The sequence below is a fragment of the Peromyscus californicus genome, unplaced genomic scaffold, assembly GCF_007827085.1.
Source record: "Peromyscus californicus insignis strain IS unplaced genomic scaffold, ASM782708v3 Scaffold_17__1_contigs__length_78620276, whole genome shotgun sequence".
Lineage (NCBI taxonomy): Eukaryota > Metazoa > Chordata > Mammalia > Rodentia > Cricetidae > Peromyscus > Peromyscus californicus.
Window position 1 is genome coordinate 36,121,005 of NW_026294469.1, and position 15,136 is coordinate 36,136,140.

General features: G+C 40.8%; 1 protein-coding gene across 6 annotated transcripts in view; it reads left to right on the top strand.

Moving 5' to 3' along the window:
* Positions 1-15,136, top strand: part of Commd10 (COMM domain containing 10) — a 128,100-nt gene that overhangs the window by 40,875 nt on the left and 72,089 nt on the right. Inside the window, exon 6 of one of the 6 annotated variants that reach the window (XM_052742154.1) lies at positions 7,164-7,477. The exons of the other annotated variants lie outside the window; for them this stretch is intronic. Coding sequence (XP_052598114.1) covers positions 7,164-7,277 — 114 coding nt within the window. The 3' untranslated portion in view covers positions 7,278-7,477. Of the gene's footprint in view, positions 1-7,163; positions 7,478-15,136 lie in introns of those variants that run through there. 6 annotated transcript variants of the gene reach the window in all.

The window sequence follows — 15,136 nt, forward strand, 5'->3', positions numbered from 1 at the left end:
TTAAGGTGTCCTATGTTACATCTTTATTAGAATAAATCACATTAAAGGATACTTTCTTATTGATAATGCAACCAAGATGATCTGTGTGATTGGGGCACAATTCAGATGTGGAAAGAGTTCATTCCTGACATTTAATCCCTGCTGGATGCTTTTTATTACTTATATTTAAGTTGTACTATCTACTATCTTTGTTAATATAAATATAATAAATAAGTGATTACTGTAGTTGAGCAAATTAGAGAAGCCTTTACCTCCCATAGGTAGCTTTTTTGTATGGTGAAAGCATCTAAAATCTATTTTTCTCAGTAAAGTGTCATTGTGCTTTTGATCCATCCCTGCATCTCTGGGATGAAATCAACTTGATCATGGTAGATTATCGTTTTGATGTGTTCTTAAGTTTGGTTTGCAAATATTTTATTGAAAATGTTTGCATCTGTGTTCATAAGGAATATTGGTCTATAATTCTCTTCTTTTGTTGGATCTTTGTGTGGCTTTGGTATCAGGGTAATAGTGGGTTCATAAAAAGAATTAGGAAATGTTCCTTCAGTTTTTATTTTGTAGAACAATTTGAAGAGTATCGGTGTTAATTCTTCTTTGAAGATCTAATAGAATTCTGCACTAAATCTGTCTGGTCTGGGCTTTTCTTAGGAGATTTTTAATAACTGTTTGATTTCACTAGGGTTTATGGGTCTTTTTAAATTGTTCGTTTTATTTCTATTTAACTTTGGTAGGTCATATATATCAAGAAACTTGTCCATTTCTCTTAGGTTTTCCAGTTTGGTGGAATACAGATTTTTAAAGCATGTTCTTCTGGTCCTCTGAATTTCTTAGGTGTCTATTGTAAGTGTCCCTTTTCATCTTCATTAACAATTAATTTCATCTTCATTTCATTAATTTGGATCTTCTCTCTGTGTCTTTTGGTTCGTTTGTCTAAAGGTTTGTCAATCTTTCTGATTTTCTCAAAGAACAAACTGTTCTTTTCACTGATTTTTGTAACACGAATCTTAAAAGGTCTTATTAATAAAAAAAAAAAAAAAAACCACAGAGACAAATATAGGGGTGAAAGCCTTAGATCAGGGAAATAGGGAAAGCCACCAGCCAACCTTACCTCACCAACTCTGCAGCTTCCAAATGTGAGTAACCTTCCTGTCTACCCATGCCTTTATTGCCTTGCTGTTCTGCCCTCTCCTTGGCTATCTTAGCCCAGCTACCTCACTTCCTCTTCCTATGCAGCTCTGTCACTTTCTGTCTGTCTGTACAGACCTCCAGGCCTCTATGGTTGGTATTGGGATTAAAGATGTGTGTCACCACGCTTGGGTCTGTTCCCTAGTGTGGCCTTGAACACACAGAGATCCTGCCTGCTAAGGGATTAAGGGCGTGTGCTGCCTGACTTCTTGTTTACTTATAATGGCTGGCCTTTTCCCCCTGATCTCTAGGCAAACTTTATTTATTAACACACAAATAAAATATCACCACATTTCAGCACAAATAAAGTGTCACCACAGATCTTTGTGTTGTTGTTTTTGTTTCTGTTTTATTGACTTTATCCCTGAGTTTGGCTATTTTGTCCCATCTACTCTTTTTTGGGTATTGTTTCTTCTTGTTTTAGAGATTTGAGGTGTATTGTTAAGTGATTAATATGACATCTTTCCAGTTTTTAGATGTAGGCACTAACTTGCCTCTTAGAACTATCATTGTGTCCTATAGGTTTGGGTAGGTTGTGCTTCCATTTTCATTCAATTTCAAGTGTTTTAAATTTCCTTCTTAGTTTCTGTCTTCACCCAGTTTTCATGCAGCAGTGAGTTTCCATGAGTTAGTATATTTTCTGCTGTTCCTGTTGTTGATACCCAACTTTAATCCATGGTGGTCAGATAGGATGCAGAGTAATATTTCAGGTTTTTTTTTTTTATCTATTGAGACTTGCTCTGTGTCCTATAGTATGTGGCCAGTTTTGAAGAAAAGTTTTATGAGATGCCTAGAATAAAATACATAATTTAGTGTTCGGGTAGAATGTTCTGTAGATGTCTGTTAGGGCCATTTGATTTATAATGTTATTTAACCCCAGCATTTCTCTGTTTAGTTTTTGTCTGGATGACCTGTCGGCAAGAGTAGAGTATTGAAGTTAACACCACTATCATTATGTAAGGGTCAGTATGTGATTTTAACTATAGTAGTGTTTCTTTTATGAACTTTGGTGCCCTTGTGCTTGGTGCATGTGTATTTAGAATTTTAATATCATCTTGGTGGGGTTTTTTTTGATGAATAAGTAATGCCCTTCTATATGTCTTCTAACTAGTTTTGGGTTGAAGTCTATTTTGTCAGATATTAAAATATTAGAATAGTTACACCTGCTTGCTTCATGGATCTAGTTGCTTGGAATACCTTTTTCCATCCTTTTACCCTAAAGTGATATCTACCTTTGAGGATGAGATGTATTTCTTGGATGCAGCAGAAAGATGGATTCTGTTTTTATAATCCAGTTTATTAGTCTGTGTCTTTTTATTGGACAATAGAGAATACTAATATTGATGAGTTATTAGTGAGCAGTATTTTTTTATTCCTGTGGTAGTGTGCCCCTTCCCTTTTGATTAACTGTTCTCTTGATTGTTTGTTTCTTGTGTACTCATGGGTATACACATGGTATAGTTAACCTCCACTTCAGACTGAAGTTTTCATTCTAGTGCCTTTTGTAGAGCTGGATTGGTAGATTGAAATTGTTTGAAGTTGTTTCTATTGTGAAATGTTGTTCTTTCTCTGTTGATTGTGATTGATAGTTTTGCTGGGTATAGTACTCTGGGCTGGCATGTGTAGTTTGTTAGAGCTTGTAGTGTAGTTGGAGTTTCTCTGTGTCTCAGCGGCTGCTTCCCAAATAACCACTCAGAGGCTTAATTTTAATTACAAATGATCAGCTGATAGCTCTTACAACTTAAATTAACCCATTTCTATTAATCCGTGTACTGTCCCAAGGCTCATGGCTTTTACCTCTCCTGCAAGTTCTTCTTCCTTTCTATCTTCCTGGTGACTCCTCTGACTCCTTCCTCTTCTTCTCAGCATTCTCTCTGCTCCCAAAATCCTGCCTAGCTATCAGCCAGTCAGCTTTTTATAAACAATAAGAGCAATACATATTTATAGTGTACAAAGATTGTTCCACAGCATTGTGGAACATCAGCACAGGCTCTTCTGGCTTTAGAGTCTCCACTGAAAAATCATGTTATTCTAATGAGTCTGCCTTTATATGTGAGTTGGTCTTTTTCCTTTGCAGCTTTAAATTTTTTTTTGCATATTTTGAGATTACAGTATAATTAAATCATCCCCTCCTTTCTTTTCCTCCCTCCAAACCCTGCCAAGTACCTCTCCTTGCTCTCTTTCAAGTTTTTGTCCCCTTTTAAAATTGTTGTTATATAGTACACATATATATTTCTAAATACATGAGTACAACCTGCTCAGTCTGTATACTGTTACTTGTGCGTATATGTTTTCAGGAATGACTGCTTGGTGTTGAATAACCAATTGGTGTGCCCTTCACTGGGGAAGAGCATTCTCTGCTCTCAATATCCCTTAGTTGCCTGTAGTTCTTTGTGTAGGGTTGAGACTTCATGGCTTTCCCCCCACCGTTAACATGTCCGTTATTGTTTTCCTCCATGCAGGTTTTAATACCTTTTGTTTATTCTGCACGTAGAGTGTTTCAGTTCTGTGTGTCCTGGACCGTTTCTTTCATGATCCTGTTTGTGTTTCGTATGCCTCTTGTTCCTTGATGCACATCTCTTTCTCTGGTTTGGGGAGGTTTTAGTGAAAACATTTTCTGTTCTTTCACTTGTGCTGCTCTCCTTCCTGTGTGCCCATTGTTCTTAGATTTTGGTCTTTTCACAGCGTCCCAGTTTACCTGGATGTTTTGTGCCTGGGCTTTTTTTTAGTTTTAACGTTTTCTTTGAACTATCTGTTTCTTTTACTTATCTTCAGGTCTTGAAATTCTCTCTTCTGTGTTGTAACCTGTTGATGAGTCTTACCTCTGAGGTTTATCAGTTTGGTGGGCTTGTTGTTGTTGTCGTTGTTGTTGGTAGGGTGTGTGTGTGTGTGTGTGTGTGTGTGTGTGTGTGTGTGTGTGATTCTATTTCTTTGTTAAATTCTATTTTCATGTCTTGAAGTATTTTATTATTTCATGTAACTTTATGTTTTTGCACCCTCCTTTTGGTCCTTGAGCATATTCATAATTGCTGGTTTGAAGTCCTTGTCTCATGCTCCAGCTAAATTGCATTTCTCAGGGCCTATTGCAGTAAGGTTGCTGGCTTCTGGAGGAAGCATATCGTCTTGGCTGGTCATGTTCGTGTTTTTGCACTGGGATCTAGGCATCTGGAGTTAAGATATTTGAGGTTCCTGGTTTTGTTGGGTGAGTGCTCCATTCTTTGATTGCTGTTGCCCATTCTGGGTCCTAGCCAAGTGTGTCTGTCAGCTGTGGGTTCCCTGGAAAGGAGTGGTTTTGTTGGTCAGTGTGGAGTCACAGCAGGTGGATATGGGTTGGAAGCAATGGCTGAAATGCAAGGCAGAAGAACTAGAGGGACTGTGGACCCTGGGTTGCACCAAGAGGCTAAGTTCCAAGGGGATGTAGGTGGACTGGAGCAGGGTCTCAGGCTGGCATGATGCAGCAGGTCCAAAATAGTCTTCAGAGATCAGATGTGAGGAGTATGATACAAGTAGCCTACCAGGGTCTTAGCCAGATGTGGTGGCTGTGGGGTTCCTGGTAGAGAGTCCTTCTGCTGGTCAGATGGGAATCCCAAAGGAAAGGAGATGGACTATGAGGAATTGCTGAAAGAGGTGACAGAAGAATTAGGGGACCATAGCTCAGCCTAAAATTTATTCTTTACTGAATGGACCCTTTCTCCTGTATCTGTTGGTAAGATTCCTTTAAGAATTTTCTCCAGTGTTCCTTTAGTTTATCCTAAAAGACCTTGATTTCTTCACCATTTTTAAAGGATAACTTAGTTGGATTTTGGTTAGCAAGTATTTATTTGTGGGGCTTGATTTTTTTTTCTGCCTCCCATGATTCTGTCTTTCGTGATTTCTTCTGACAGGTTTGCTGTGGTTTTGATGAACTTGCCTTTGTGGGTTGATACATCTTCCTTCCTTTCCATGTCCTGTACTCTTGTCCTTTCGATTAAATATGTCATGAGGAAGGTTATTTGCTGGCCATTTACTTCTGCACGGGGTTCTAGGTCTCTCTGTACTTGTATGGCTCATACCTTTCTGTATTTTTGGAAAGTTTTGTCTGTGATTTCATTAAGTAGGTTTCCTTTCGTTTCTCTCCAAGCTGCATACACCCTATGGATTCTCGGGTTTGCTCTTCCTAGAGGTCATGGTTGTTCCCAAATGTGTGTGCCTTCATTTCGCTCTGCAGCACAGCATGTACTCTATCCCTTATGAACCTGTGTGTATGGGTCTGCATCCAAGTCAGTTCCTTCGCCCCACTGATTCTTGGGGTGGCTGCTCTCTTAGCCAGCAGAAAGGAGAGGCATTGTGTCTTGGGTACATAAAAAGTGCAGGGGCTCCTGTTCTCTCTACCTGACCTCTCCCATGGAGATTTCCCCCCATGGCTCCAGCTATCTGAGCTCTTCAGTGAGGAGTGACCCTTCTCTGGTACCTGCTTGTGTAGATTGTAGCCCTCCCACCTGTACAGTATATTTCTCCAGCCTGCCAAGTTTTCCTGTGTGGAGTCTGTTGAGATCTTCCTGTTTGTTTTTGTGTAAAGCCTCACTGAGACGACCCTCCTGTTCCTACTTCATTGCCTGGTGCCAGATGTTAGTCTTTGCTGTTTCTTCTACAAATCTAGAATTGGACAGTTCTAGATTTCATCTGGTCGGTCTGTGGTTTACTGTTGCTCTCTGCTGTCCATGCCGTCCACCTCTCTGCAGCCACACACCTCATGATGTTTTTGTTTTAGAGTCTTGAAGACTTGGGTAAATGCTGTGCACTTTCCCAGGTTTCAGTATAGTCTTATTGTAAAAGCCAAATGTTCTTTTGCCTAATGTGAATGGTGGTTACATTTTTATCACCATTTAAATGTCAGAGTTTTTTCCCCTTCTGCTTTTAATCTTTTGTGTGCATTTACCTCTTTTGATTCTAAAGTACAAGCAAATATGAAAATGTAAGCATGTACCTAGAACAGTCTTATTGAGCCTTTTTGCTGCAGACAGGTGAATAGGACATTTATAGATGTCTTAGCTCTGCCAGGATATTGTGCTTCCAGTTATGCAAAAGCTCATAATAGCCACCCACTCAGGCTCTTTAGTTCTGCATAGTAATGATATGTAATAATAGGACTGTTTTCATAGCCCAGTGCATTTGTGCTTTTCTTTTATGGTGCACATTTCTTTATGGATAGAACAGTACCGAATCCTGTGTATTTTAGAGAGAGAGGTTAAAACACCAAGAAAGTAGTAAATAAAAGATGGACATTTGTTCTAAGAAAATTTATGTCAAGAAATAAACCTCACCAAGACTGTGAGGATAGCAAAGGCAGTGAAGAAAGGAAAGTACAGGGCAGTGAGGATGCTCTAGTCCAGATCACACGGGGCTGTGAGGATGAGGACGCTCTGGTCAAGATCACACAGGGCTGTGAGGATGAGGATGCTCTGGTCCAGATCACACAGGGCTGTGAGGATGAGGATGCTCTGGTCCAGATCACACAGGGCTGTGAGGATGAGGATGCTCTGGTCAAGATCACACAAGGCTGCAGAGATGGCTCTGGTTAAGATCACACAGGGCTGCAGAGATGGCTTTGGTTGAGATCGCACACTGCTCTGGGGACCAGGGTATAGTTCCCAGGACCTTTGTCAAGGTGCCCACAATTGTCTGTAACTTCAGCTCCAGGAGAGTCTGACTCCTCTGGCTTCCGAGGGCACCTGCACTCACATGCATATACTCACATATATACACATAATATAAAAATACTAAAAACTACATTTGTAAAAAGGGACAAAGTAAAATAGGTCAGTGATGAGTTCTAGTGTAATTTTCAGAGGAAGAAGGAGAAGAATGAAGCCTGCATGTGGCCTTTGGTTGGCAAATGCAGTCTGGGACCATTGAGGCCGAGGCACCATCAGATTAACTAATGATAGCTGTACATTTGCAGGCACCTGAGCGACTTCATTATTTCTCTCCCCTCTCAGCACTGCCACTTCCCTCTTTCGGAATGGCCAAGACTGGTACCAGCTGAGGCTGGTGGTACTGGCTGTGCAGAGACAGGACTCACTATGCCTGCCACGCCCAGATTCACACGGTGAGAACAGACAGCCTTGGTCCATCAGTTGCTGTGTGCCAACTGTTGTTCTGCATGATCTTACACCGGGCCTTTCAGTCCCAGAAGGACTGAAAATAATTTATGATTTAATAAACTGTCCACTGTGCTTCCAAGGTGATTGCTTTGTTTCCTGTACTAAGTAAGATACTTGATTTGTTCAATAAATCCTGTTCTTACATTCTTTATGGTGTTGTCTCACTCATAAACACCTTGACAGCCCTTGAAACTCCCGTGAGGACAGGTGGTTTATTTCCATTTGCCAACTGCAGAGTGAGACCATGGCCCTGATAAAGGATTGAGTTGACTTGTCCCATTCACTCTGGTAGGGCTTCCTATATGATGGAGTTCTAGCAGAACTTTAGAGTCAGAGAATTCTGGGGACCGGAAGAGACTATAACAGGGTTTGCTGGAGCATAGATCAGCAAAGTGCATGCAGGCTCCATGTCTCCTGAGCTAGTGATAACTTGCAGAAGATGATTGTCTCACTCAGTGGACTGTTCCCCTAAGTAACTCTGTCACAGCTACACTATCGTTCTTCAGCAGTTGTTGTGACACTTGCTAGTTCCTTAGTTATGCATGTAAGAGTGAGCATGTGTCCTTTATCATCGGAGTCATCTTGGGCATGCTTGAGACCCTGGAAACACATGAGACCTTGGCGTGGGTTGACCAGTGAAGAGTCATGTTTTGTTTTTTATTTCATGCCCAATCCTGGTTTACACCTATTCAGGTCTGGTAAATAGAATTGTCTGCAGTTTCTAGTGTTTTATATCTGTTTCAGTTTATAATTGAATTCTTAGCACCATAGTTGAATTCACTTGACTGTTCTGTGACTCCACTGTATTAGTGAATGATCTGTGTTATAGGGCTTTGTCCTTTTTTATTTATTTACATATTCAAAACCTTTTGTTTCTTATCTCTTTTAATTTAAAAAGCATTACTCCAGAATGCCGATGACCTTGTATGAAAGAACCACCTTCAGACACTCTGTTTTGTTTGATAAGAATATTTTTGTAAAAATTATGAAGATAAATAGGCATCCTCTGTGACCTAGTGAAACAAAAAAGAAATGTGTAAGATGGTATAGGTGCTAGGTTAGCGTAAGAGCTGGTGTGGAGAGGATGGAGTCTATTGATGTAGTGAAGGCCTAATTTGAAGGATTCTAAGCTTTTTTTTTTTTTTTTAATGTATTGATTCAGATTCAGTTGCTGCTAGCCAAGTTATCTTAATGGATCTGTATCAGAGGTGGCTACTTCTCATGGCTCCCACTCTCGGAGGTTTCCTGTCTCTGCTGGAGACATAGGACTTCTCCTTTATTTATATTAATAGCATTAACCACCCGTGGTGTTTCTTCCTTTTTGACCATTAAAACCTCGCATTAATTTGTACCAAAACAAATTCTGAAGTCAATAATCCTAACAAATTAGAGTCCTAAGGTGTTTCAGAAGAATTAACATTTGATTTATTGCATTGAAAAGGTATGGCTGCAGATTATTATTGTTTCCTTTTCTTCATGTTAATAACATTGTATTCTCAGAGAGGGCTTAGACGTCAATAGTAAACAGCTGTGTGTCCTGAGAAACCTGTTTCACCTCTCTGGTCTACTGTGTTTACATAGAAAATAGAGTGTGAGTGGAGTGATTGCCTCCATCTAGTTAAAAAAAATAGCATTGTATCGACGCATCTTTGCAAGTTAACAGAGGACAAGGCAGGCTGATGGTGGCACTGGCATGCAGTTAAAAAAACAGGGTTTGGAGTCATCGCTGGTGCGTTAACACAGCTTCCAGAGAACCGTGAATGCTTATCTCACTGAAGCGCAATTTCTCATCTGAAAATTTGGACATAATATTGGACATCATGCCACTTCCCAGTATTTTCTCAGACAGAACCCAGCCTATGGCATGTGTAAAAGCATGTCCTACAGGGCGACTTCGATCTTTGATAGTTTCGAGTTTGTAGTATTGCTGTCTGGGAACTGCAATACTGTTCTCCACCGTGGGATCCATGTTACTCCATTGATGACCAACAGGAGGCTAAACTTTCCATACTTGATTGTTCCTATATAGTTTGTTTTAATTAGTAATAACTATCCTAATTTGTATGAGATGATAACTAATTGTGGTTAGATTTCCATGAAATGGTTAATGATATTGAACATTTTTATGTGCTTTTTAGCCATTAGTGTATCTTTGGTGCCATGGTTATTGAAGTCCTTTGGCCATTTTAGATGAAAATGGTTGTTCCTTTGTCATTTTGTGTAGGAATACTTTATATATGTGGATGCTAGCCCTTTTTCAGCTATGTGCTTTGTCAATATATTCTCCCAGCCTTTGGGTTGCATTTTTACTGTATTGCTTCTGTTTTGATGAACACAGTGTTAAAGTTTCTGTGCAGTCCAGTTTGTCTGCTCTTTCTTTTATTGCTTGTGACTTTGATGTTACAGTCAAGGAATCATTGCCACATCCAAGGTTCAGAAGTTGTGGTTTTGTTTTCTGCTAAGAGTTGTGTAGTTTTAGAATTAGACCTTACACTTAGGTGTTTGATCCTTTGGTGACTTACTGCTTACGTGGCTATTAGTTAACAGGTGGCTTTGCTGATGAAGGCCAGGTTGGTTGCATCCTGCTTGTCTGGTGTGTCGATAGTTAACTTGTAGGTTAGCTGGAGGTAGGTTGTGTAGGGTAAATAGCTGTTACCATGATGAGTGTGGCCAAAGTCCTTTTCCTGCATCTTCTACAGATGAGCCTGATCTTACTGGTAGACCTATTACTGGTAAGGGCCCAATCTGGCAATGGTTAGGATCAAAGAAGAAGCAAAATACAAAGCCTCTGAAGGCCTGGGTTTAATACTGGGCACTCCATTGCTCCATCAAATTTAGTTGGCTAAAGCAACCTCTAGGGTTCCCTGACACTCAGGGTTGTAGAGGACTTTGACTTAGTGGGAGATGCTGTGGTGATGAGGTGGATGTGAAGTCACTTCAGCGAGAAGAGAGCTGCTTTGCAGTTTGTCTCTGCAGGTTTACCATTTGTGTGCTGCACCTTAGCATTCTAACCCCGCCAAGTACCAGAATGGACAAATTAAAGAGAAAGCGTGGATTTTTTTTCCTCATAATTTCAAAAGTTTTAGTTCCTTGTCCTCATCTCCATCAGTTCTGGGACCATGGTGAGGCAGAAAATGATGGTACTGGGGTGTACAACAGAAGCTTTCCATCTCATGGTGGCCAGCAAGCAGAAGAGAGGAAGGGACCAGGGGCAAGGCATCATCTTCAAAGTCATCCCCCTTGTTGTATTTTAAAAACGTCGGAGAGAGACCTTCGTGGGTTGGAGCCAAGGTGCCTCATGGCGGGCTAGAGACAGAGACACGCTATGCAGACCGTGCTCATATAGAGAGTTTTATTAGTGGTGAAGGGGGGAGAGGAAGAGGGAGCACAGAGCTGCCTCATGGGAAGAGAGAAAAAAAGAGAGGAAAAAGAGAGAGAGGAGAGAGAGCACGAGCAGGGGCTGAGAAGGGAAGAGGAGAGGAGAGAAAGAAGTGGGCGGGGCCTCACCTTTTATGAGGGGACTTTAGCAATGAGTGAGTGATGTTGTCCATATCCTCATCAGGCCAAGGTATTGTCTGCATATTGGCCAGGTCCCAAGGGGCAGGTCTGAATGCTAGCACCCCTAGTGACCTGCTTCCTCTACCTGGGCCCAGTCTCCCAAAGTTCCTACTCCACCCCCAGGATACTACTAGTGGCAGAGGCCATCTCAGCACAGGAGCATGTGAGTGAGTATGTGCATGTGTGTCAGGGGATGGGGTGGCTCATTTCAAGCCGACAGCTGCAAATGTTTACATCATTTCTCTACCCTTTCAAGAGTCCAATAGTGCTCACAGCTATAGTAGGAAACTTGAAATTCAAGATTGTCTTCATGAGGTCTGAACATTGGCTGGAGTAGGACTTCTCTGGTTCTAGAGATGTAACAATTAGAGAGATCTGTTTCCATATATGTAAGTGTGTGGTGATGCCGCAGGGGCAGCATTAACCTCAGTAGACTTTCTTTTTCCAGAAGAATAGGAAGCATTTGTCACTATGGTTGAAAGCAATTTTGAAATCCTGGATAGTTACTTCGAGATTATGTATTGTATTTATAATCCTAGTAATAGTGAATACTCTTCAGTCAAACCTCTATTATGTCAGTTCATTTGTTTGCTATTGAATATATTCTCCAAAGCCTGGAACTAACTCCCTTTTGGGTAATTCTTTGTTTTCCATTGTCACCTGTAGCCACTTCTAAAGACGGTGTTAGCAGCCTGGCAGGATTTCCGGTCCTACTGGTAGTGACTTTGTTGCTGCAGATAAATGTAGTTTTTAACTAAGTCTCTATCCTTCTATCTACCAATAAAGACTCAGGAGTCAGACGTTGGGGTGAAAACCTGCTAGCTCAGAGGGACTGAGAAGCCACCAGTTGACCTTCCTTTTGGCCAGGGACCCAACAAGAGACCATCTCTCCATTCCTCCCAACCCCAAAAGATGAGGAATTTCTAAGATCCTTCCTACTACTTCCTGTGAGTCTGTTTTCCCAAGTCCTCCATACTCTATGGCTAATTCTTGTCAACTAGTTGCTGGCTCCGCCCCCTGATCCAAGGTTGATTTTATTAACATGGTCTTGGGGTTTTACAGTGTGATCATATATTCTGTAATACTTGTTGATAGTGAGAGATGGATAATTATATTATTTTTTGCAACTTACACACACACACACACACACACACACACACACGCACGCACGCGCATGTGCACATACATACATGCATGCATACACACACATATTTGTGTGTGTTTAATTTTAAAATAGTTGCATAGCAACTTGTAAAAGTTATAACTGTTCTGCATTTCTTCCAGAACTTGGCAGCAATAATTCTTTAGTTTTAGCCATATTGATGGTTTGGTGGTGTACCATGTGGCTTTGGCATTTATCGTCTTACTTGCTAGTAAGAGAGCTCACCCATGATAGTTGGTCAACATTGGCAGATGAGATCACCTAGGAGATGGGTGGATGGTGCCATTTCTTGGTTGAAATCCTGGACTGTGGAAGTGGAGAAAGGGAACTGACTAGCAGCATGCATTCATCCCTTTCTGCTTTCTGGGTGTAGGTGTGATGTGAACTCCTTCTTCAATCCCCAGCTGCCTTGGCTTCCCACCATGATGAACTGTGACTTGAAGTATGAGCTATTAGTTTGGTTTGCACCCTTTCTCTTTTAAGTTGCTTTTGTTGGGTCAATTTTATCACAGCAAGAGGAAAAACTAAGATACTGACATTACCTTTATTTCTTTTTTCTTTTCTTTTTAGAGATGGTTTCATAGTGTAGGCAAGCCTAGAACTCACTATATAGCCCAGGCTAACCTCACACACAGCCTACCTGAGATTATAGGCATACCTGGGTCCCTCCCTCACCTGTACCCCTGTTTGCAAAGACTTGTCTGATCAACTGACCTTTCTTTCCTTACTTGGCCATTTGAGAAAGAGGTTAAAGAGCAATGCCATTGTTGTCAAGTCTCCAGTTCTCTTCAAGTAAACCTTTAAACAGTTTGATTTTCAGTTACATTTTGTCCAATTTCTCTAGTTTATTCTCAGTAAGAGAGTAGAAGATTAAGTCATTATCTTCATAGTTACCATTTCATGATCTGACAGGGTTGGCAAGCCACATTTAAATTAATAATGTATAGGAAAGAAAGACCCTGTAATAAAGCATCAGTTGCCTTGTAAACCATGTTTTTGCCTCTCTGAGGTCCTGTTTTGCTGACAAACATTTTTGTCACATTTGACAAGTAACAGGTGGTAAGTTCCTGTTGCAGGGAAAAAAGGGTCGAGGTCACCATGTTCATTAATTAAATCCAGAAATGTTCTTTCTCCCTGGCTAATCATTCTCATTTGACACCAATCTGTCCCCTGTACCTCTAGTTTCCTTGCTGCTACCTTTTTCCTCAGCCGTAATTTTTTTTTCATATGACAGTATGATTTTAAGATATAGTTTATCTTCTATCATTTCTTCTCTCTATATTTTAAGAACTTCCCTTATTATTCAAAACCCAAGTGACTTAGCATACCCAGGAGAAGCAGTGTGATCTTCCACCATGCTTGCTTGGCTTCAAATTCATATGACTAGCCAACCTGCTCACTCTGCTGTAACTGTAAAACTTGCCTTGTTCTTTCCTACGTGCCTAAAAATATTCCTGCCTCATGGCCTTTTGGGACTTTTCTGTTTCCCGTGTAAGAGGGCTTTCCCCCAAGATAGCCACATGGATTGCTGTAAGTCTTCACTTAATCATTATCCATCAGAGAGAGCCTTCCCTGAACATATTAGAAGTTATTATCACATCCCTCTGTCACAGCTTATCGAAGTTCTGAAGTAGGTGACAAGTGGCTATAAATGGATATTAATATTCCTGTTAGGGGCAGCTGAATAGTGAGGTGGAAAAGGACTTGGTTACCATGTATTTCAGTGAGAAATGTGGCCAGCATCTAAAATGGTGCCCTAAATATTAGATGCTTATGAACAGTAAGGAATTGTGCATGTTTCCTTGCAGTACAGCCTGAACACACAACCACATACGTGGGGTTGACTTTGTGTGTCCCCCAGGTGAGGCTGCAGAGAGAAAACCACATTTGATAGAGGCTTTCAGAAGCGAGAGAAAGGGAGAAAAGTCTGGAAAACGGGATGAATGTCTGAGTGACTAAACACAGTAAGGTTGGAACTTAGGTTAATTGTCTATAAAGGTAAACTGTCCCTTGTTGCTTTTATTTAGAAGTTAGAAAAAATTTAATTTACAGTATGAGTAGACTGTGTTATGATCCTATGGGTGTCAGAGACAAAACCAGGAATATTTATTTATTTTTTAATCTTTCTATAGTGTAGCTAACTTATAACTTACACCGTGTAAAATATAGTAGCTCAGCCAGGACCCCATTTAATCCTCAAGAGGTAGCTGTCGTCTTCATCATTATTTCATACCACTCAATGTTCTGAAAAAAAATAATGTAGAAGCTTACATGTCTGTATGGATGCCTTTTGGCATGTGAGGCATTTGAGGACAGTTGAGGATGGATGGCTGATGGACCAAGGATATAAATACTAATATAGTACCCAGTACACTAGCTGCTCATGAATAGTGAGTAATGAGATACGCAGGTCGGTCCAAGTGCATAGGACAGCAAACACCAAGTTTTTGGCCCCGTTGGCTTTCTTGCCTTAATCCCTTGACCCCATCCTCTGTCTAGTAAGTAGATAAAACTAGACACCAAAGTATGGGGGAGACTACAATGAGTATTTAGTGTTTTGTGAAGGGGAACTCGTGGAAGGAAGCGCTGTTTTCAGAGACTGACTGATTAGGACTCCAGTGATGTGGAGAAGTTGGAATGTTGCAGGTCCAGAGGCTAATCGCCTCATCTCTGCTTTAGCCGAGCTACTTTTAGCTCCATGAGTGGCCATTTTTTACCCATCTCTGCGTCAGCACTAATGTCCTGTGACTAGTGGGAAAAAAAACCCTTTCTTTTTGTTTTTCAATTTGGATCTGGTCTAAAGCTGTTCTGCCCTCACCCTCCGCCTTTTTTGTTTTGTTTTGGTTTTGGTTTTTTTGAGACAGGATTTCTCTGTGTAACAGCCTTGGTTGTCCTAAAATTCTCTTTGTAGACCAGGCTGACCTTGTCAGAGAGATCCGCCTGCCTCTGCCTCCTGAGTGCTTGGACCCGCCATGCCTAGTTGATAAAAACAAAACAAAACAAAAACCTTTTAAGATCTACTAACTTAGCAGACCCCTAGCTTTTGTAAATCCAAAAGCTAAGACTGTCATCAAACAGCATCTTGGGC